This window comes from Athene noctua, chromosome 26 (assembly GCF_965140245.1).
Source record: "Athene noctua chromosome 26, bAthNoc1.hap1.1, whole genome shotgun sequence".
Taxonomy (NCBI): domain Eukaryota; kingdom Metazoa; phylum Chordata; class Aves; order Strigiformes; family Strigidae; genus Athene; species Athene noctua.
Genome location: NC_134062.1, coordinates 1,767,964 through 1,791,359, shown reverse-complemented (window position 1 = coordinate 1,791,359; position 23,396 = coordinate 1,767,964). Strand labels below are relative to the sequence as shown.

The window sequence follows — 23,396 nt, the reverse complement described above, 5'->3', positions numbered from 1 at the left end:
TTGGGTGGAAGGACCCTCAGTAACTCATTAAGCAACTTACTCTCTGATTCTCATTTTCAACAGCTCTAATACTTGCTACCGTCACATATTTGAAGGACAACTGTGACTGATGTGGCAGGAGAAAGTGAGGGTAATTTGGCAGAGAGTGCCTTAAGGTCAGTTCAGAGCTGAACAGTCACATGGGGTAGGCCGGAGCCCGCAGGGAGCCGTTCCTTTGCGCTGTGATGAACCTGCCCGGGGGACGAGCCCTGATCAGGCTTTTTGTTCCTCCACCGTGCTTTGTGTGCCTTCCTGTGCTGGTATTCTCTTTTAGCCTCTGTTACACGCCCAGTGGGACAGGAAAGCTGCCTGGGACAGCTGGGATGTCTGTACAGCTGTATTAGCAAACTCTGAGGATGCTGTTGCCTTTGGAATAGAGCGTGGATGTCGTAGTCCGTGGCAATGGGAGGACCCGTGAGCCCAGATGCCACTGAGCCCTCTAAATCCAACAGTAACGTGGGCAGGGACCCTCTAAAAGATGGGGTGGGGGGTAAGGCTGGTTTATTATCACAAGTGTAACTTTGGCCTCTGAAATTATTCCTCGCCGAGCCGGGTGTGAAGCACAGGAGGGAGCAGGATTGAGGCTGCCGCTCCAGCGCTGCACGGGCAGCGTGGGGAGCGCGCTGCGGAGCCGCTGTGCCGGCGCTCTGGGGCGCAGACCGGCGGAGCGCCGACCCCCGGGGGATGGAGCTGGTTCTGTGTGCTGGCTCCAGGGGCAGGAGAGCTTGGGCAGGGGAAGGATGGCTGCCGGCTGCGCTGCGTTTCTGACTGCCTCTAGGCTTTGTCATTTTGTAGAGGACTCTGTTTTCCGCTAGGTCTTCCAAGGTGTTTCCAGACCCACTGGTTCCCTGGGCTGATCCCCAAACTAAAAACATTGGGGAAAATATTTCCTGAGGGCAGGCTAGGCTTCCCTGCCACGCAGCCCACGGGCCTCTGTTGAGATGAAGGCGAGTGCCAGGTTGCAGCGGGGAAGAGGCTCTGTGTATTGCTTCCTTTAGCATTTCGTGTTGTTTTCACGGCGTTTAGCTTTTACATTTTTTTTTCAAGATGAGCTACATTTAGAGTGCCTCTAACACGGCATTGCTCCGCGTGACAGCGATAGCTAGGAACTCCTGCAGACAGAACGGGTTTTATTACGTAGAGTCCTGTGTGACCATCATCTGTACAGTGTCCTTAAAGTGGCTGGAAGGATAAGGGTAGTATTTTCAGTAATAATTATAATTGCATTAGAATAGTTTACCAGCAGCTGGGAGGCCAAATGGAAAAGCCAGTGCTGTGTTGCTGAGACCTCCTGGCTTTCCCAGGGTTTTAGTCCCCTGGCTCCGAGCCCTCAGCACGACGGGCTCTGCAGGAGGGACTGGGACAGGCACGTGGACTCTGCTACACGAAAGCTTTTTTATTTTTTCCAATATGTAAAAGGCAGTGTTGTCCTTTCAAATACCAGATAACCATTCTCTTGTGTTTCTCGCTGAGCCTTCTGTTCCATCATTTTTAATCTCATTTGCTTGCGAATCCCATAAACCCTGACTTGGACCCTGCTCTGCAGCTTTGGACATTGCTGAGCTTCTGAGCCGGCCCTTTCGTCGGTGTGAATGTGCTGATGCTCTTCTTTAACCTTTAGCCATTTTAATTTACAAAATTTAAATAAACCTTTGATTCTTATGTTTTCTATATTTATGACCTAATTTTTTTTATCTATTTTTCTCTCTTTCTCTCTTTCTTTCTTTTTTCTTCCTCGTCCTTTCTTCCCTCCCCTCTCCCTCTCCCCCTTACTCCTTTCCTATGTCTGTCGTCATACATGTCACCTTGGATCTCACGGGGAAACATCCACGCTTGCCACATGCACCAAATTTGTTTTTAAACAACCATATTTTCCCCTCCTGGGAACCATTGTCTGGCACCTGCAGCGACCTTGGGAAGTCCATCAACGTCGTCCTCCTTTGTTTCATTGCTTCTTTCTGCAGTGACTCTGCTTTTGCTCTGTTAGAAGCTTAAAATAAAACAAAGCAATATTTGCTTGAAAAGGCCTGGGTCTCGCCAAGGCGTCAAAGCAGATAACTTTGCTTCAGAGGATCGTGTCAGTTCAGAAAACAAAAAGAAACAAAAAAACCCCACAGAACATTATAAAGAAATGTTTGATTTGAAAAAGTCAGTATTTTGTAACAAGGAAGAAGGGTTTAAGCTAAGTTTTTTCTCTTTAACTTTTTTTTTGTTATTTGTAATGAATTTGCCCTTTTTAATGGATGTAAAGAAAGATTTTTTTGTTGTTGTTTGCTTGTTGTTTTTCATCAAAGGAAGGTACGATATTGGAAGCCTTTTAAGCTACTGCTTTTTACTGATTTCTCTGCACATCTGGTGCTGATCACCGCTGCGTTGTGCGAAAGGTTTCTAAGGCCCCATCCACAAATCTGTAACCACAGACGATATAAAAAGAAAGATTTGTCAGAGATGATCCTACTGGTTGCCCAAATGTCTCTGTGGTCTTCTGCATGTGGATGCAAATTTGTGGCCATTAGGAGGTTTTCCTGATGTGGTGGGCTGAATATAAACATCCTGCGGGAGTTACACTGAAGAGATTTCTTTCTTTCTCCTTTATGTGGTTGAATCCTTGCAACTTCGTTGGCCCCTTGTGTGCAGCCAAGTATTTCATGACCCATAGTGGATCTGGGGCACAATACAGCCCATGAGCATATAAATTTGCAATGGATGCTTGACTAACATTTTCTGGTTTTCCACCACTGTTATTATCAACTTCATAGAGAGATCCCTTTTCTTGATACTTTAACAGAAAATATTAGCTTGGATCAAGTTACCTGCCCAGCTAAATTATTATTATTACTGATCCTTAATAATATTCATGGTTAACTGTGCATGTGACACTACCAGACAGGATTAATCCATGGTGTAAGTTGGTGCAATATAATGCATCTTTATGACCAAGTTCTGTGTATTGCATTTCGTTCGACAAAATTCAGCTGACTTTTTTTTCTTTGTTCTTACTTAAAAAACCGACCCAACAACAACAGAACCCCTGTGCCCCTCATGAATTGTCTTTGTGATGGGAAATCCATTGGGCTCTGCTTTTCTGGAAATGGGTGTGTGTCTCCCTCCAGGCCCCTCTTTCTCTGTGAGTGGGCCTGCGGTCGCCAAGGATGAAATCGTTGACATAGAACTGCCTGTACTGAGTGTCTCAAATACTCTCGGTTGTCTGGAATGGGATTAATCTTTCTAACCAAATTCTAATAGGGACAAACAAATGACTCTGCCATCAATCTTGTCTAACTGTGCATTTTATGCTCTGCTTATAAGTCTCCGCTGTGTTTATTCAGATCCTGTTGATTATGATTTGTGAACTGCTTTTCTATCTAAATTATAAGTGAAAACTTTGTGCAGTTGTTGCACACAAAAGCATGTGGATTTCTTTTAAAAAACACCCTCACCCCCAGTGTTTTACAGTATAGAAAATTTGTTAGATTTTTCGAGTTTACACCTTAATACTAAGAACCGTAATACTAAAAAGTTGTGTGACCTTCCCCTGTAGCTGGACATAAGTTCATCTGTAGATCTGGTATCAGCTTGTATTGAGGGTTTCCCCTTACCCACAGATGGAGGTTACTAGCTGAGGTTGAGCTATATCTTACCAACTCAAAGGTTATTAAAACTATCTTGCCTAAGCTACAGCTTTACATAGTATTGCGTGAAGAGAGAGCATCACCCCTGGAGGCTGCTGTTCATGTTCAGGGAGAGCTGCCTCTCGGCAGAGGAGCTGCATCATGCTCCGAGAGGCCCCTCCGTGGTGTCGAGGCAAAGCTCAGACAAAGGGATGAGAGATCGTTTACATGGCTGAAGTTACTTGAAATTAATCCCACACTCAGTGGCAAACGGGAATCCAGGCAACATGGAATATATACAGAAAGAGCTTCTGTCCCTCTGTTTGTAAAAATAAGGAGCATATAACTTGATACTTCTAGCACCAGTTTATGCAGCTTCGTAACACGTCAGATCCCAGATAAACGTTGTGGATCCTTCAGGTCTGACAGTGCTGGACAAGGTCCCAGGCCTTAATTCATGATGTAAAGAAAATAAAATTTTAACAAGTTTTCAGAAAAGCCAGTTCTCTCTTTTTGTGCTCGGAGATGAGACACAGATTCAGATCTAGAACCCGAAGTTCAAACACAGATTTTCAGCCCACACATGCAACCTTGCAAACACACATTCTGTGTGAACAAGTCGTACCTGGAGGAAGGTTGGAACCTCAACCCTTAGGAAAGATGCTTCCGTGGGGGGAGGATGAGCTGCAGAGCCTCGTAGGATCTCACGTGGCCCGTGGGATTCCAGCACCTGTGCCCCCAGTTTGCGGTGAAGTCTCTACATATTTTCAGATACGTTTGTCAAAGCGTTACTTTGCCCGCCTTCGTTTTACAGGAAGGCCTCGTTTGATGACGTTCTGCTCCACCAGGATCAGTTGCAGTTGTTCACACCTCCTAGTTTCCAAGCTAGATAAAAGGAAGTTTTTGAAGCTCTCCCGGCCTGACGCTGGTGGAGTGGAGCGAGCAGGCAGTGGCACTGCCGTGTGTGGAGCGCAGCTGTGTCCCAGGTCAGACTGCAGATCAGCTGAGTGGATTTAGTCTGGTTTACTCCCGGAAAGAGGATCTTTGTGTGACTCTCTGCTTACGGGTTTTGCTTTTTGCATGTTCATATTCCCCTTTTCATCCTTGGAAGGGAGAGAGGCAATAGGAAAATAACAGAGCTTGAAGTCAGAAGCAGAGCACTGAAGCCACACAGTGTTGGTGGCAATTTAAAAGGAGATCACTGGTAGTTTTGGGAATAATCCACCGCCCTCTTGTCTTGGAAGGAATGCTGCAGGTGTCTGCTACATGGTAGCTGAGAGCAAGCATAAACCAGTGAGCCTAAACCTGTGTGGCAGAAGCTGTTGTCACTTGAAATAGAAGGTTGCTCTCATGTTGTTTTTCTCCACTATAAATTGTGCAGTGTCTGACAGAATGAGGTCTGTGAAGTGTGCCACCCCTTGTTTGAAGGATGCTTTAAAGCGTTTGCAAATTAAAGCTGTTAGCATCCACTGAGAACAAATAGTTTTTCTTCTGTTTTTTGGGTTTGGCTTTTTTTTTCTGATGGATGAAACAAATTTTGGGGGTTTTTTGTTCTTTCTTCTTCCAGATATTGTAGGACCTTTGAAATGACTGGAATCGTATTTGCTTCTCTCCATCCCTTTTTTGTCTCTCTGCCTGCCTGTGCCTGAACATTCTCTGCACATTCTGGCTGAGAGTTCCCATTAGGAAGACACATCTGAGTGGTTCTGCTCTCTGTGACAGGGCAGATGTCTGTAGAGAGTTGCAGGAAGTAAAATTTGATGGTCATTTTATTATATACTGTAAAATAAGGGTGATTGGAAAGATCAGTCTCACAGAAAGTTCATTTTCCATTGACAAAAAAAAAAAATTGTAATTAATAAATTCTTCACTGCTTTAGAATTAAGGACTCAAGAAATTTTTTCCTTATTTACCCTATGGAAATATTATTCCTCCTAGTCCTGAGAACAGCAGAAGGGGATCAGTGCAAAGCTGCTCATCAGGCTGGATGTGCTCTGCCTCGGGCCCGCAGTGTCCACCATCTCCTTACACAGTCGCACTCACTGGTGCGTTACGCCTGTGCTCTCGTACACCGCGTCACCAGCTGATGCTCAACAACCGGACTGTTCTTTTGGACACTGAATTTTTAGGCCCCAGCAAACTTTTTAGGGACATTAAGTGTCTTAAATATTAGTTTGATTAAATACAGCACAAATTTAACTATAGGATGGAGTTAGTTCTTAAAGTATTTGTGGATCAGTTTAATCACGTGTCAGTCTGTGAAACTGAATAATATACTACATGCTTCCTGCATTTTATAGCAATGGCAGAATTCCTTTACAATTTAAATATATACAGAAAAAATAAATGCAGCACCAACAGCCTCCAACTTCACGGGGTCTTTAAGGATTGTTACATTATTCTTCCTCATTGCTAGTCTCTGAAATATTTGGAATATCAATTCATTCCATGAATTAGAATTATAAAACCAGAACTAGTGGAAGAGATCTGAAAGTTACTGAAAATTGCAGGGCTTTCTTACTAGCCTAGAAAAAAACAAAATATTGCAGGCAATTGTCTTGGCCCAGTTTCGTTGTCTGAAACATAAAATCTGAGAATAGCACAAAACCAAGGGCATTCCTCTGCAGATTTGCCCTCATCCTCCCCATCTCTCTACTCTTCTTCCTGGAGCCTTTCCTGTCGTAGCTGCTCGTGGTCCCTGGGGCAGAGCGGGAAGGATAATGGTTTGGAAGGGAGGGAGAAACAAGGAAGGGAGGCTTGTACCTGTTCAACAGCTCTCCTTGGGGTGTTTAGAGAGAAAAGTTATGTTGTAGCTATCACAGCAGAAATGAGATCTCTGGGAACAGTAGCTCTTGGTGGTTTTTATAACCTTGTGCAGCGAGTTCCAGAATTTCACGGCCAGTCAGGTACTGCCAGGTCACAGCAGTTCCTGCAGACTGGTGTCCTGCAGCACTTGACGCTCGAGTTTCGTTGACGGCACAGGCCCTGTGGCACCTGGGGGCTCTGTGCAGTTCTGTGGATCACCTGCAAATCATTGTCTGGTGGCTGCAGACCCCAGCAGTCTGGGTCAGAACTGTGTCTTCGTGGTAATGAAGCCCAGTGGCCTTCTGAGGAAACCCAGAATTGTTTTGTGGTTATACAGGAGCCCTCCTAGGGTAGAATTATAAATAGTTTATGCTCTTGCTTCCTGAACATAAAAGCTAGAACCCTGAGACAGAGTAGAAGGATGGCCGGGCACATCTTTGCTGTGGACTGCTGGTTATATTGGCTTCAGCAAATCTCAGGCAGTTGTAGCGGCTGAAGCTTTACTGTTCAGGGATGCTTGTGCTCACGGGGAAGATCAGTGGCAGAACAGAGAACTGATGCTAGGCATGAACATCTTTATCTGTTGTGTTAGTCATAAAACCATCTCTTCTGTATTCTATGTGATCTTTTCTAACCTTCTGTGGGAGGAGAGCCTTGCATGTTACCTGGTAACGTGCCTGTGGTCTGGTCAAGTGTCATACAACACGGGATGCCTGCAGTAGTTCTCAGATTTTCTGTCTGTGAACATTTAGATTTTGTTCGTGTTATGTGTGTGTTTTCAGTGCCTCACAGGAAGCTGATGGAAGCTGTGTGAAAGCAAAATGCAGACAGGCTGTAGATCAAATCACGGGGCCACCACTGGGCCTTTGAGTAGAAATCTGGCACTTTGTCCATCATACACATTGCAGTTAAGATCAGTCATTTTGTGGGGCCTGGTACTTGCTGGGGTGGTTTTGGCAGAGCGTCTGCGGACCCAGTGGATCCTGGCGATTGCCAAGGGCTGTCAGAGAACTAATACTCTGCTTCCCAAGCACTGGTCACAGAAATGCACGGACACGCACATGCAAAAGTGTGAGAACCCACCATTGTCAGTGTAAGTGGAGTGGCAAATGTTCCTTGGAATAGGAACCATTTCTTTTTCTTTCACTTTTGCTTTGTTACTAATCTTAAATAGAGGTGAGTATTCAGACAGGCTTCTCTGCAGTAGTGCTAAATAATCTACATAAAATCCCTGTTTAGAAAGTAAAGCAGATTTCTATTCAGCCCAATTTGGTGGAGAAAGATAAGACATTCTGCTCTCATTTGGGGGTTTCTGTTAAAATTTCAGACGTTATTCCTGGCCTAAACTCATTCACCTTCTGTTTCCAGCTTTTAATCTTGTTGTATCTTTGCTCAAATAAAGTGCCTTTATTGTTTGTGCTATTCTGCTGGAGAGAGGGCTACAATGACCTGATTCATCCCTGCACATTTTCTTGGAGTTACATGAACTGAGTTTCCCAAGTAATTTCTTTTTTTTTTAATTCTTCAACCACAATTGTGATATTTCCCTGAATTATCTTCCTCAGCATCTTTTGTGAACACTTTCCCACATCAGTTATACCGATGCCAGTGACAGTGGTGTTCTTTCATTTCCAGCTCCTTGTATCCCTGTTCATACGTGTGCCTTGGTATTGCCAGAAGTTAAACGGTAACAGGCAGGCCTGGGGGCCCGTGGAAAGGAACCCTTTGACCTCCAGTGGCACAGCAAAACTGACTCTGGGCACAGGGAAAAATTTAGTTCCTTCCTTACTATTCACATAAAAAGCAGCTTGCCCAGGTCCAACACCATGTGTGAACACTGAGGCTCTTAAAACCAGGCACTGCTGCAAACCTGCTGAGGACCAGAGGCAGAGGCTGTGCTTGTCCTAAGGGCTTTGCAGCTTTTGCAGTTCACGTGGCTCATGTGCAGGGGTTCACAGACAAGGTATAAGGCTACTGATGTGGTTTATGCCACAGATAATTCCTGACCTTAAGGGGCTTATACCTGATATCGACAGGTCTTGTAAAAGTGGGTGGGGAAAGGAAGCAAAGAGTAGGACTCCTGTTGGAATGGACTTTTCCTGAAGATGTCTTCTAGCATATGGGAAAACCCTCTGTCCCAGGATGAAATACTTGTCTCACTCCAACTCTGGTGTCTGAGATAAGGCATATTTTGGAGGCATAATTAAGCAGCTATTATCCTGTAATCGTGTCTGTGATGCTTTTCGTAGTGCCCCGTTACTGGCCTGCCAAGTAGCTCGTTCCCTGAAAGGTGATGTAGACAAGAAGTTTGACACATCTTTAGCTTTTTCTCCTGCTGTGAACAGGAATCTGTTAATTATTGAAAAATCCACGCAAGAATCCCGAATATGTTAGAAGAGGGAAAATACATGACCTCGCTCCTTGCACGCACCGGAGGGCGATTAATTCATTTAATCACACAGCTTGCTGCAAGGTGCCGGCAGGGATCTGGTCTGTGGCACAAATGTTCTGCTGAGCATTTAATGGACTTGTGATGTGTCAGCTGGGTGCGTCGGAGCGACTTTTAAATCCAGTCAAATGCAGAAAGAAACTTTCCTGTTGGAGTCTGGATGCCCTAATACATATCAGGGTCACAAAATGAAACAACACTTATCTGCCTCGTGCTAAGGACGATCTGTGTCCTATTTTTAAGTACTAAAATGTGTGGCTGAGGGTATGGCTCTCTGTCTGAGCCCTGGAAATGATCTGTCCACCTGTCAGAGTCCACAGAGATCAGGCGGAGGGGAAAGAGGTGCTTTGCTGGGATTTTCTGCAAAGAAAAGCTTGTGTTTGGGGGTTGCGACATCCGGCAGTAAAAAGTGGAGTAGAAATGAACAGAATTGCATCTTAATTGAAAGAAAACCCCCTGACATACTCCTGCGGACAGTGACAGACATGCTGCTCTTGCTCAGCTGTCTCGGGAAACGCCAGTGAGCGGCTCTGTCATGCACAGGCCTTTGCTGAGAGCACAGTCCCATAGCGAGAGGCAGATTAGGAGATAGTTGAGCCTGGGCAGCAGGTTTTGAGGAGTTTGGTACATCTAGACAGGTGACGATACATCTAAATAGATGATGAACTGTCTGAACCAACAGCCAAATGCTCTGCCTGCAAGTCAGCAGCGTGGGAAGAATTATTCTGAATAAAACAAAGGGAACAAAAAGTAGTTTGTGTTCAGGCTACGGTGGTAAGAGGCTGGGAACCTGCAGCCAGCAGCGTTCAAGGCTCTGTCTGTTGGTTTTGTGATGATCGAAGGCTTTGACAGGATTAATCGATGCGTTTATCCACTCCCTGTTTCTAAGAAAGTACTCGGCATTTTACAAGCGGGTGGACAGTTAAAGGCACTTCCCCTGAAGTTAGTACTGTCAGGGCAACCCCACACATTTTCTAGGCCTCCATCACCACCTGGCACCTGCTGTCCTTTTGTCTGCTGGAAAAGACAAGGTATTTTTTTCTGTTCTGTAGCTGGGGAGACATGGTGGAGATGGGGTGTGGTGGAGCAGGCAGCTGCTGCCATCAGGACAATGTCAGCAGAGTGACAGCCTGCTCACCTTTACCGTCTCCTTCCTTGGGTTGTTGTCTGTACCTAAGCTAAAACACTCCCAGAGCATTCACGATGAGCTCAGCTGCCTCTGGATGAGACGTGAAGAGCTTGCTGCTTTCCCGTTCTAGGTAGCTGGGTCTTACGGGAGCAGCAGGAAGGGTTTTCATTCCTCCTTCCGTTCTCACCACGTAAGGGGCTAATCAACCCCGAGGCCCCACAGGTGGCACCCAGTATTGTGTGTCCCGCCAGGGCAAGTCATGCTACAGAGTCTAGGCTACACTTACACCCGTCCTGGTGCCAGGCTGGCAGTGCCAAAGTCCCTCTGGACCCTAGACAGAGCCTTCATCTTGAGGAAGTGGTGGAGGGAAACAGGAGCCCTTCAGAGTTCCAGCTGGCTGTACTCTGCAGCAGAAGAGGTCTCTGTAGTCTGCTTTCCAGGCCTTAGCCCAACGGAGATGGTAAAAGGCCTGTTAGGTCCAAGTGAATCTGTCTTTCCAGGTAGGTTGTCCTGCATGTCTTTAGGAGAAAGTACTGGTTATGGTACAAGGCTGCTAGAGAGGGTGTGTTCTTTCTGTAAGTTTCCCATGTTTGCAACCTAAGCATAGCCCAACTCGAGCCATAACTAGCCCCAACACACCTTTTAACTACAATGCCTTCTTTTCTTCTCTTTTTGGTCGCTAAAGCCAGCACTAGCCCTACCTCAGGCCTTGGGACCGCAGCCATCGTAGGCATTCTCATTGTTATCTTTGTGCTGCTCCTGGTGGCTGTGGATGTCACCTGCTACTTCCTGAACAAGTGTGGCCTGCTGATGTGCATTGCTGTCAACTTATGCGGGAAATCCGGCCCAGGAGCCAAGGGCAAAGACATGGAGGAGGGCAAAGCCGCCTTCTCGTGAGTACTGTCATCACCTGTATCACTCCTGTTGATCACTGGGTCCCCTCAGCATCTCTGGAAAAGGAAGTGGTTTAGGGAGTTCTGGGTTCCTCATCCCTGATGGGAGGGTACTGAAAAGATCTGGGGCCACGCTGGTTCTGCTTTATATTTCCAGAGAGCGGTTTCTTCAGCTGTTTCTCTGGTTTTGCCCTATTCCTGTTAGTAGCCATTAACAAAAATTTCGGCTTGGCCCAAATACTGGACATCACGGTGATCTTCTGTGCTGTAGGTAATAACTGGGAGGGGGTGTGACAAAAACAAGTAATCTGCTGTTTAGGCCAGTCTGTTTCTGTCACTCACTATCAACATTTGCAGCGTGTCTTTGCAGAAGGATACCTAACGTGAATGGCAACCAACCTCCGTGCAATTCCTTTGTTACAGGAAAGATGAGTCCAAGGAGCCTATTGTGGAGGTGCGGACTGAGGAGGAGCGGACCCCCAACCACGATGGGGGAAAACACACAGAGCCCAACGAGACCACCCCGCTGACGGAGCCAGAGTACGTTGGCATTAGTCAATCTTAGTACAGGGTCAGTACATTGCCCTCAGTTGCCTTAATCCCTGATCTCTCATGCCCATGACTTAGGGCAGGAAGAGAGGAAGAAAGGTAAAACCTCCATGTTCCACTTGTGACCTACCAGTGAGGAAACGCCTCCTTTCTTCCTCAAGATTCAGTGATTCCTGTTTCCAGCACAGGAAGGGAGGGGGCAGTAACACAATGATTCTTGAAAGACCCGCTGCCAGTCCCGTCCTGTGTGGGGGTCAGGCACCTGCCCAGGTTCACTGCAAAGGACCCGGCGCAAGAGCAGCCCCCAGCTACCCCCGACTCCTGCCTGAGCTCTGCCCTGGCCATGCTCTGTGAGCGCGTGAAGGCCCCCTGGGGAAAGCAGCAGAGCAGCTACACTGGATGCTGTGGGAGGCTGATTACTGAGAGCTACCTACGAGCTAAGTTTATATCAGAGAACTTGTTTGGGGCCTGAGTCTGTGAGTCCACGTCAGCTGGGATTGGCAAGGTTTAAGTATTGCCCACTGTCTGCGTTAGGCTCTTCCCTAGACTGCTGCAGTTGTGGTGAGCGCTCTCTGAGTACTTCTCCGTAGCTTCTGGAGAAGCAATGGGAGAAACTCACTTCAGGAAGGTGCTGAAATGCTGGTTAATACTCGGGTCAGGTTTGTTGGGATTGATGGCATAAGCTGGGTTCCTTTTCCTTCAGCAGAGTCATCACAGTGGGGAGGTCGGGCTCCCCCACCCGCACACTGCTCACCTCCTTTGATTCGGGCAGCAGTGGGGTCCCCTGGTAAAACGCCTCTGCTGGAAGGCTCTGGAGGGCGAGAGGGAAAAGTCCACAGGCAGCACTGAAATACAGATGTGCAGCAGTGAGGAATAGCTGGGATTTATATTGTCTTGATTTTTCCCAGCTAGTCTTACCAGAGTTTTAGCTCAATTCTCCTCTGTGAAAGTTTTTGCTCTGTTAATAAGTCTGGGGTGGTGTTCTCAGGCACACTGGCTCTCATGGAATAAATCACTTGTTTTTCCAACCTCGCATCCGTGTACTTGTTAAGGCAACCAGGGCTACATCATGGCTGCTCAAGCGTTGTGACATTGTCCTAAAGCAAACCTTACTCCAGCTAACACAACAGGCTGGAGTCTGATCAAAAGGGCAGAAACTTCACCTCAAAGCTGCATGTGTGTATGTGTATGTACATATATATATATGCCTTACACATGTGTGTGAGAAAACTAATTATATTCTGTATGGTTTGATGAAGGCCTTAGACCTGCAGGCAGAAGGACAGGGCCAAGATGAGGGACTGGATTCGGGGGTCCCACCCTGGGACCTTGTTGCGTGGTGCCAAATGGCCCAGGGCTGCGAGCTCAGGGAACTGGCAGAAAACTTCCTTGGGAGGGCTTGGAAGGGGCCGAGAGGAAAGTTGGGCTAAAAGAGAAGAGTCTGCAAGCTGATGGGGTTAGGCTTGGCCAAATCCACATGAACAAGCCATTCCTGAAGGTCACATCCTCTTTGCTCTCTTTCTCCTCCTAGTTATTCTTCAGCCATCCTGGCTAGCCCTTGCACCCTTTGCACATTTGACCTCTGAAGGGTTTCTGCTCCTCTGAGTATCTCTTGACGTTCTGTGTGTGTTGTAACCACATGCCATGCTGCTGCTGCGCCACCCACTTGCCTTCTCTCTCTCACGCTCTGTCCCCTTTCCCCTGCTGTCATTTACGGGCTTCATTGTCTCTATTTCTCTTCTACTCCTGTCCTCTTCGCAGGCACCCTGCCGATACCGCAGCTACTGTTGAGGACATGCTGCCTTCTGTAACCACGGGCACCACTAACTCTGACACTATCACTGAAACCTTTGCCACTGCTCAGAACAGCCCCACCAGCGAGACCACTACGCTGACCTCCAGTGTTGCCCTGCCAGCCACGGCCATTCCTGACTCAAACTCCATGTCGCCTGGCCAGGCTACTCCAGCCAAAGGGGCAGCCACCTCAATCTCTTCACCACCACCCTCCTCCACCCCAAAAGTGGCCCCCCTGGTTGATCTCAGCGATACCCCAAGCTCTACTCCAGCTACTAATAACTTGTCTTCAAGTGTCCTGTCCAACCAAGGTGCAGTGCTCAGCCCCAGCGCTGCTGCTAACGTGGCCGAGACCTCCAAAGTGGCAGGCGGTAACAAGCCAGCTGCCCCAGGCCCTGCAAACCTCGCTAGCCCTCCAGCTCCCTCAGAGCCCAAGCAGGAGGTCTCAAGCACCAAGAGCCCGGAAAAGGAACCTGGGCAGCCCAGTACAGCGAAGAGCCCAACAGAGACAACCAAGAACCCAAGCAATGTGAAGAGCGAGGCTGCTTCAGGCAGCATCACAAACCCCTCCCAGAATGAGGACTTTAAAATGGACGAAGGGACCTTCAAGACACCAGACATTGATCTTGCAAAGGATGTTTTTGCAGCTCTTGGCACTTCTACTCCTGCCGGTGTGGCTAGCGGGCAGGCTCGTGAGCTTGCTTCTTCCACCGCAGACAGCTCTGTACCTGCTGCACCTGCAAAGACCGAGTATGGCTGCCTTTAATCTTCTGTTGGTTGTGTGCTATGTCTCTTGTGCACTGGTGCTTGTGCTGTGTTCTTGTTGTGTGTTCTCTTAACTAATCTCATTCTTTCCCTTAGCAAACTAACTCACCCGTGAACCAACTAAAGAGGGCTTGGCTTTAAAGGTGCAGGAGGAAAGCAGGAGTAGGCTGTGCCAGGGAAGCAGAGAAAAGACAAACCCAGGACTGTATCGTAAATGTGTTATTCTTTAGACTTTTATGCAGCTTTGTCTATCACAGGTTATTCTTTCATGAGAGAGATCAGAAACAGTTCAGTTTGGGGCAAAGGAAGTGCTGTCCCCGGAGGTGCTGAGTTCCTGCAGCTCAGTGAGCGTAGCCACCCGAATTCAACTGCCTAACAGATCAGTGGAGCCCTTCAGAATTTATTTCAGTTTAAGGCTGGGCAGAAGCTACTGCCATGTGAAACTGTAAAAGCATGGTACCTCTGGATTTGTCCCTAAACTGCCAAAAGGATACGACAGCGTGATCCTGTCTGAGAGAGGGGCAGCAGTCACAGCGCAGCTGCGTCAGGATAACTTGGCAGATGAGTCTCCACCCGATCTCCTCTTCACCCAGCTGATGTATTCAGAGAGCACCGGCATGCCCTTAGGCAGGACAACCCTAGGGTCCTTTAGAGCCTTATGCCACCTGGACAGGAGCCACTTTCCTCACCCGAGATGAGTGTGCACCGTGTTTGGCAGGAGACGCTGTGACTGGAGAGTGAAAACAGCACAAAGTCCTCATCTAGGTAACGGGGGGAGAGCCCCCAGCTGTTGTTTAGATGTTGGACAAGAACACTCTTGCTCTGTCCGTTTGGGTGGCAGTTGCTGACAGAGCCATGAGCACAGAAGCCTGGAACATGCTGGCAGAAAATGGATAAGCCACCCTTGAGGGGACAAGTACCTAAGGTCCCTGTTCCTTCTGGCTTCCTGTTTGGACACCACGTGTTGATAGAGGCAAGATGAAATAGGAGGAATATCTCTTCTTTCCTGTCTTGTTTTACAATGAGAAAGAGTCCTGAAAAGGCAGCTCTAATTTGCTGTGGGAGCAGCTCCCAAAAGCAAAAGTTCAGCTGCATCTTCAGCCTTTGCGAAGGGAAGTGTATTGAGGACACTGGGCTCTGCACTGTCAGCTAGATTCCTGCCAAGAACCTAACTGGCTGTTCTAGAGCGAGGTTTAGATTGGTCGTATACATCTACACTATAGCAACCACGCTGGAGACATACCCTAAGGCACAGCTTTGGTTAGAACTTTTTCCATCCTCACATTTCCAGGAAAATTACCTCATTCTGGAAGCTTTGTATTTAATCCAGAGTAAAGGATTGGCCTTGATCATGGGCTGTGACACTGATTGCAGTGTGTATTGGCGCTCACAGAAGCGCAGCCAGACACCGTAGGACCAAGATCCAGGCTCTTCTCCAGGTCTGAGTGAAAACCCGTGCTGGTTTACTGTAGCATTCATGTTCCTTTACGTCTTACAGCTCTGGTCTCCCTACCTCTCTGCTGTGCTCCTGCCCTCCCCTAAATCAGGAGACGTTTCTGCCACAGCACTGCCCTGAGCGCCCCCCAGCCGTGGAGCATCCTCCTGGGAGGCCTGGGTGGCACAGCAGATGCACGAGGGCTGGGGGGAGCCGGGCAGCTGAGCCGAGAAATCCACGTCCACTTCAGTTCACCGCACCTAAAGCCACTGCCCTGGGTGCTGGGTGCTGCAGAGAGACAAACAGAGCAGAGAACTGTGATCTGGTCCTGAGCTGAAAGGAGGTAGGAAATGGTTTGCCCACAGTAAGGAAAGATTTCAGCTGAGCTGATGCAACTTGGTCTGGGTCACATACGTGAATTCTTGGTGTGGTGGGATGCAGAGCTGTGTTCTTCCTGCTGATCCAGCCACCTCCTTCTGCCTGTGCTGCTCATCTGCTTCCCCTGGCGCAAATCAGGATTTTAACCGTAGGCTTAGGTTCATCTCACCAGCTCCTCAGGGTGAATTAAGATTGCAGTCATCCCAGACTAACTGGGTGGAATGGGCACATCTTCAGGGAGGCCACCAGCTGGCCTTGGCACTTTCCGTGACTGTGAGGAGGGCACTGGACACGCAGGCTTCTCTGGTTCATCAGTGAAGTGCCAAAAGAGGCTGACAAACCCGAGCTTTAGCCTGTGAGGATGTTGACCCTCTCTTACGCTTCTAAAAATGTGTTTGACAACATTCACTTCTGTGTTTCTTTTCCCGCAACATACTGGGGAGTTCTGGGACTGACGTCCTGTAGGGAAAAAACTATTTTCTGCTGAAGTGGCACTCTGTTTTAATAGGACATTCGGGTGACATAAATGAGGGGTGGTGAAATCATATTCCTTTGCAATTGTGGGTTTTCCCTTTTGCTCCTTTTTCCATACCACAACATGCCTTGTGCTTCTGCTGCAGCCTCAGACTTCATCCTTCCAGTATGTTCGCTGAGGGCAGGAGGAAAATGAAAACACATTTCACTAGAGCTAAACGAAGCTGGGGCACGGGGGGAGTTTGGTTTTACTTATTTCTGCAGCTGGCAACGCTCGTTCTGCTCTAGCGAGGCAATAGATTTGCTTGTTTCCAGAAACTTATTCCTTCCTTATCATTAATGCAGCACCAGACAGTCAATATTTCTCTGCCTCTAAACTGTGCCATTTTGGTGATTCTCCTTCAGGAAAACCCCAGTAGAAGACAAATCTGAAGTGCAAGCAACGGAAACTAAGACACCTCCGGCAGAAGTCAAGACGGTCCCCAATGAAGCCACACAAACAAATGAAAACGAGAGCAAAGCATGATCAGCGACAGATGAAAGCAAATGACAGAACAACTTCACCCAAGCATTTAAAACACAAAACACATCTCATTCCTCTAGTGTCTGTTGCCTTTTTTTTAAAAAAAAACAAACAAAACAGAAAATGCATAAATGGGGGGAGGGGGGGAATCTCTCTTTTTTCTTTTCTTTTTCTTTTTTTTTTTTTTTTAAGATTTCTAGAAAGGTTCTATTTGTTGTGCACTTGCTTTTAAAAAGTAATACATTTTAAAAACAGGGTTAAACCCATAACCAAATCAGGGCTTAGCTGACCCTGTGTATATTCAAATAAGCAAAATAGCAAATACCATTTGCAGTGTGGTTAGGAAGCTCAAAATCAACTAGGCCTAGACACAAAAAAAAAAAAAAAAGACAAAAAAAAAAAAATACCCTGTTCTTTCCTTCATTAGTATAGCAGATATAACCACTGTGCTACTTGGTACAGCTGGTACTTAATGAACAAAGTCCACAATTTATTTTTATACTTTTCAGTCAAGTTTGAAATATGTAAATCCTCATAAATAAGTTATAATTTCTGTTCACCTTGTATTTGTTCAGTATGCAAAGTGTCTCAAGCTCTTTGTGACTGAATTCTGTTCTCCACGTTAGACATTAATTTGGGTTTTATTGTTTTTTTAGGAAGAATGCCAAAATTGCAGCTTCGGGGATATATTTCAATTTGCAGTATTCAGACTCTACATTTCTTAAAATTTTATGTTAATTTTTGCCAACTTTTGTTCTTTCCAGTGTTTACAATTGACAAATATTTTTTTTAACTTTTGTTGTGTTTAAATGTATGTGTAAAATAGCTGCCTTTTTTTTTTTTTTTTTAAGTAAATACAGTCTATAGACACTAGGTTAGCAGCATGCTTGCTTTGCAAAGGGAGACATTTTAAAACATGGATGTTTACAGTAGTTGTTTCCCCTTTATCTTTTCTTAATTATTGTTATTATTATTGTTATTATTATTATTATTATTATTATTTCTTACTGGAGTAAGAAAAAAAGTAACGCTGGGGTTTGGTTTGGGGTTTTTTTGGGGGGAGGGGGGGCGTATTCAAACCACTTGTCACCAATCGAGGTCTTTATCCAGCAGTCCCCGCAAACACACACTTAACTTGGAATGAGAAGACTGCTGGTGAGAGTCCTTCTACACTTAAATTTACTAAGAGTTTTATGTCCCTTGCTGGACCTGGGCCTGACTGCATAAGAGAAATATCACCTCTGCTTTTTTAGGACATTCTCCCCTTTCCTTCAACCCTCCCGGAGCTTTGAGAAGCAGAAGGGAGATTGTACAGTTAGGGCTGGTCTGGTCTCATCTTAGATGTTTGACTACATCGATTCCTCCTTAGTCAGTAAATACCGTTTCCTTTGACCCTGGAAAGCTGATTTAAAAGCAAAGACTTTTTGCACAAGACCCCTCCTGCAAAGCCAGCTCTGTCAGCAGTTGGACTAGTTGATGGTTGTAGGTCCCTTCCAACGGAACCGCTCTGTTCTGTCACATGTATTGAGCCATCCATCTATGCTCTGCAGGATCAAATCCGTGAAATCAAGAGCAAGTGCTTGGAAATCAATGCCAAGACTCCCAGTGATTTCACTTGTCTTGGCATCGTGTCCTTTAACAGTTGGAAAAGGGGGCTGATGTAGCACATGTGACCACTCTGGAGCAGGGAGCTTGTCGATGGCATTTATCCTTGGGAGTCAGGGAGTAACACTGAGATTTTGGGGTGAAAAGAAAGGAGGCTTGAGCAGAAGGAAGGCAGAGGTATATAAGGGAAGACCAGCCCATTGTATAGAGATGTTCCTTCTGTTGGGGTTTTGTTTTTTATCTTTTTTTTTTTTTTTCCTTTTGTTTTCTTTTTTATTCTACTTTAGATCTGCAAGCTTGTGCACTGTGGGTGCGTGACTATTTTAGTGTGAAACGTGTTTTTGTCATAGTATTGAAATAAAAGCTTCAACATAGTTTGGATGTGGAAGGTGTAGCGATAGTTCAGATTTGAAAAAAAAAATATTCAGGAAAAAAAAAAAAAAAAAGAGAACAACTCTTACAAGGAACAGAAGCCTTTAAATGAAAAAATCAAACCGAGCTGACTATGGCATCCATTCCGTTGCGCTAAGGTGATGAACAGAAGGATGATGGAGGGTGGGTAGACTGCAGTTCGGCTCAGGTAAATTGAGCCACTTTTGTCAGTGTATTCTTCTAAGTATGCAGTCTTTTACAGCAGCGTCACGTAATGTCAAACTGTGAAAAATAATGGTCTTGTCATTTGCTAAGTGTGGGGGTTTTTGCATTTTTTCCTTAGCTCCTGGGATAAAAATGGAGGATGACTGGATATGCAGGCATAGACACTCACGCAATACCCATCCTGAGCAGGATTTTGGGGCAGGATGGGTCCTCGCTTCAAAGCCTTGTGTCAAACTCTCGGCCCTTGCATGACCCATCACAGCAGTGTCTGTGTAACTGTGGGGAAGTTTGGCCCACGGCCCCTGGGAGTTTTCTCCTAAGAAATCAATCCATAAAATGCAGCACAAAAAGCTACTATGGTCTGTCTGTGGCTGAGGAGAGTCCTTGGGGCAGCGGAGGACTAGTGGGTAGGCAGCGTGCACCTCCCTTCCTGTGGGTGACCACAACAATTTGTTCCTCATTTCGGCAAAGTCTGTGACTGCTTTTGTCATCTGTATGTTACACCTCCTAAGCTGTAACCCACTGAGAGCTGAGCAGCTGGTAGGAAACAACTGCTGCACAATGCTAATGACCAGAAATGGGTCCAGTGACACTGGTCCACACCCGTTGGGTGAAAATTGTGGCAACTATCACCTGGATTGGCATTTCTGTCGTAAAAGGTGACCAGCTCAAAGCCTGATCCAGCACCCAGCGGCATCATTAGACAGGTCCCTCGTTGGCTGCAGTGGGTCTGTGTCGGGATCAGTGGCCTGAGCACTGTTCCAAGGCAGAAGTGAACCCTGTGATTGCCTGAACGCTGGGAGTGTCCATCCAACTCCCTTTTTAATGCCCTCGTGACACCTCCCAATACTTGTAGATTAATTCTGGAGAGTGGTTTTATACTCGCCCTTAATGAAGAATAAATTTGTTTTAATTTAGAAGAACCCCATTTCCAAGACAGCTTAGGCTTCATTGCTTTTATTTAAACCGTTGAAGAGGGACCAACCTGATGCCGTTTACGCTGTATATGTTTATATATGTATCCATGCCATACATATATATCTATATGGCAATGCAGACTGATCAGCTTCTAGTTGTGGAGTGATTACATTTCATGCTGCGCCATACGTAAAGATGGTAAGATAATAGTGCATCCAGTTGTTCGGCTTTTAGAGTGGAGTTTTATTTTCACACTTTTCTATGGAGCCTTCAAACCCCAGATTTTCACACTAGGCTGTTTTGATAGTTGTTCTCAGACCCTCCATTGACATCCTTACTCAGCATTCCCTACTTTTGGGGACCTTCTATCTTGTTAAAAAAACAAAAAAACAAAAAATCTTTTTACCAAGTGAAACATCGATTCCACCTTTATTCCCATTCTCACTGGTGTAAATACTGATACTAACTGAGGATTTTGACTTTGCATTCTGTCAGAATACTGTGTTCAAATAAAAGTTACAAAAAAAAAGCTCACGCCTACAGTCTGCCCTTCTTTAGATGCTCTGCTCGGTCCTGCGTACAGCCATGGATTCCCAGGGCTGTGTTTGCACGTGGAGCAAGCAGTCCCATTGTGGCCCGAGTTAAGCCCCCGTCTGAGGCTCTGGGCTGTGCACAAGCTGGAAATACAGCTGGGTAGTGGTTAGTGAAGCTGCGTGGTGGTTCAGGCTGGTACCCTGAACAGCAGCAGCGGTACTGTCGTGCCTTAGCAAGCTTTGGATGTGCAGAAAGAACACCTGCCAGCACGTGGAGCCACGGACGGGCACTTCCAAAGTGCTGAGTGACGCGAAGAGGAGTGTATTTTTAAAGTTTGTTTCTCTGTCCCGCTGTAGATCATTTCCCTGAGCTACCTAACACACAAACGCAGTTTCACGTCTGCTGTGAATCAGGGACAGCTGCATTTTCTCATGAGAAGTGCTCCTCCCTTCACTGGCTGTGAAAGTTTTGTGTGCGTGCAAGTGTTGGCTTTCACAGGTGCCCTTAACCCATCCTGAACTGGGTGCCCGAACTTGACTAAGGTGGGATGAATCTAACAAAATTTAATTCTGTCCTAACCACCGATCTCCCAGGACACAGAAGAAGTGAGAGCTCTAATATGCAGCAATAGTTCTTTAGCAAAGGCTGTCCCAGGAAGAGGGACGGGAAAAACGCACGGGAAACAATCTTATTTTCTTGGGGGCATCTTTCCTCAGGTGCCTGTCACTGCAGAATGCCTTTTGAATTCATGTTCTGGATCCATGCTCTTACCTCCTTTACAGCTCTCATTTTTCTGTCATCAGAATTCCTGACTTCCCTCTCCTGACTCTTTCCATTATGCAGTTTGAGGAGTTTTCCCAGCCTGCTTTGTTCTTGAGACAGTTTCTCATCCCAGCCAGTGGCATACAGAGGGCAAAATGGTTCTGTAGTCAGGGACCGATTTCTGCTTTGTTGCACGGCATGCTTGCAGTGCTGCATTTTTTACAAGAACCCAGCGTGAACAGTGGCGCGTAGGCTGATGTGGTACAATGTCAGTACGTGACCAGGATGCATGGGCACGTGCAATTGTGTCAACAAGCTTGCTTCGGCTGGAAAATCAGGAGATGCTCTTGAAATAGTGTATTTCTTTTTTTGTGTCTTTTTTTCTTTCTCTTTTTTTTCTAAGATTTTAGCTAAAAACTGCCAAAATGTCAAACTTTGTTTTTCTAGTCTGGGTTTGCAAGGAGTTGTCTGTTTACTTTTTCTTATCTACACGAATTCAGGCAAAGTAGACTTTATTTTCACACACAAGTTTCCATTTAGCTGTAAAAGAGCTTTCTTCTCACTGCCTAACCATCTGAGCAAAAAAATTTCAACTACTCTCAAGGCAAGAAACCTTAATTGCTAAAAGTCCCTGCTGCTGCTTCAAGGGAAGTCTCCGAGGTTGTCTTTTTCTGTGGTCCTGGCTGCGGCAGCTACTTCCTGAATTACCCTGATGTCACCTCTGCCTAATGCCTGGTGGACAGACTCTGCTCCCTGCTGTTTGGCTGGTTTCCTGCTGTAGCATCTTAATAAACCGTGAGAAGCTCAGGTAGTCTTTCCTCTTCGAGATTAATAGAGGGACCTGGAGCACTTGGCCTGATTTACTGTTGCTGCAGAGCACATGTGTGAAGAGTGATGAGTTTTCCCTCTCTGGAGTCAGGGTTGTGTTCAATGGCAAGCAGAAGTGAAAAACTCTTTACTAGAGCTTTGTATTTCTTCAGCCATTCATCAACCTTCAGACCTACCTATCCTGGTAATTTTAACTTGTCTCTCCCTCTGTTGAGGCCATGGCACCCAACTGTCAACATCAGCTTGGCTGAGCAGCTCTCCTTTTACCACAGGCTGGGCTGAAAAGTTATGTCGGGACTGGGGGGGGACCTTAAGGGAGGTGGCCAGAGATCTGCTGCAAAGTTTCTTCTTTCTCTCATCTCTTCTAAACATTCTAGCTAGCTGCCTTGTCCTCAGGTCTGTGAACATACATGCGCGTGCTTTCAGGGCGTCATTTTAAGGGCATCTGTACTGAACTGTATCAGAATATTTAGAGACCTGAACCCCATTCCAGTAAAGGTGGCTCTCCCCTCTACACATCTGCCCATAAGCTCTCTACTGCTTGTTGAAAATGGCAGGAAGATGCTGCCCCTAGCACAGCCTCCCAGAGCTCCAGGCAGGGACCGCGCACCACAGCCATGCTCTCTGCAAGGGACTAGCAGATCCTGCAGCGGAGAGGAGTTGAGAATTTCTTTTCATTTGCCAGGAATGAAATCTCTTCCTGGCTGCTAAATTAAGCCAGGTTTCCTTTCCTGTGGCTTCATCCACCGGGGCAGATCACGCATCCACAGCACAGCTGGGGGGTAGCTCGGATTTGGCAGCCCACGCAGTGCCCAAGCCTGGCTGGCAGGAGCACAGAGGATGATTTGGGGACACAAGGCAGCGAAGCAGGAAAAGGCTGAAACCACAGCTTTTTGTGCTGGAGGATGGTGCCACCCGCTGGCTGTCTCACTGGTGACAGGCTCCATGTCCCACCCGGGGAAGGGCTGTGCTGGCTCCAGGGGGTCCTGGGCACCAAACCCCTCAGACCCTGCAGACTACAGGCGTGAGCACCCTCCCAGGAGCACACCTCCTTGTCTGATGGCAGAGAGGGTACAGAAATCATCGCTGTCAAGCGGCCGTTTCCCAGACGCTGCTGAGGCCCTCTGATCCCATTAACTTAGAGGGAAGAAGTACCTGTTCTGAATGAGGGTTTAACCCTCAGCCAGCTCCAGTCTTTCTCCTTCCCACTCAAAAACTGAGAAAGCCCCACTCTTTAAAGGGTATCTTAAAAAAAAAAAAAATCCAAGTCTGGTATAAAATTCAGAGCAATGGGTGGTAGAGGGTCTT

At 46.6% G+C, this 23,396-nt stretch overlaps 1 protein-coding gene across 2 annotated transcripts in view; it reads left to right on the top strand.

The window, feature by feature from the left end:
• NCAM1 (neural cell adhesion molecule 1) overlaps positions 1 to 17,864 on the top strand; it is a 134,264-nt gene extending 116,400 nt beyond the window's left edge. Inside the window, exons 17-20 of one of the 2 annotated variants that reach the window (XM_074927647.1) lie at positions 10,719 to 10,926; positions 11,350 to 11,466; positions 13,237 to 14,019; positions 16,727 to 17,864. In XM_074927647.1, coding sequence (XP_074783748.1) covers positions 10,719 to 10,926; positions 11,350 to 11,466; positions 13,237 to 14,019; positions 16,727 to 16,847 — 1,229 coding nt within the window. In that variant the 3' untranslated portion in view covers positions 16,848 to 17,864. The remainder of the gene's footprint in view (positions 1 to 10,718; positions 10,927 to 11,349; positions 11,467 to 13,236; positions 14,020 to 16,726) is intronic. The other variant, XM_074927648.1, reaches the window with a different exon arrangement.
• Positions 17,865 to 23,396: the final 5,532 nt, after the last annotated feature.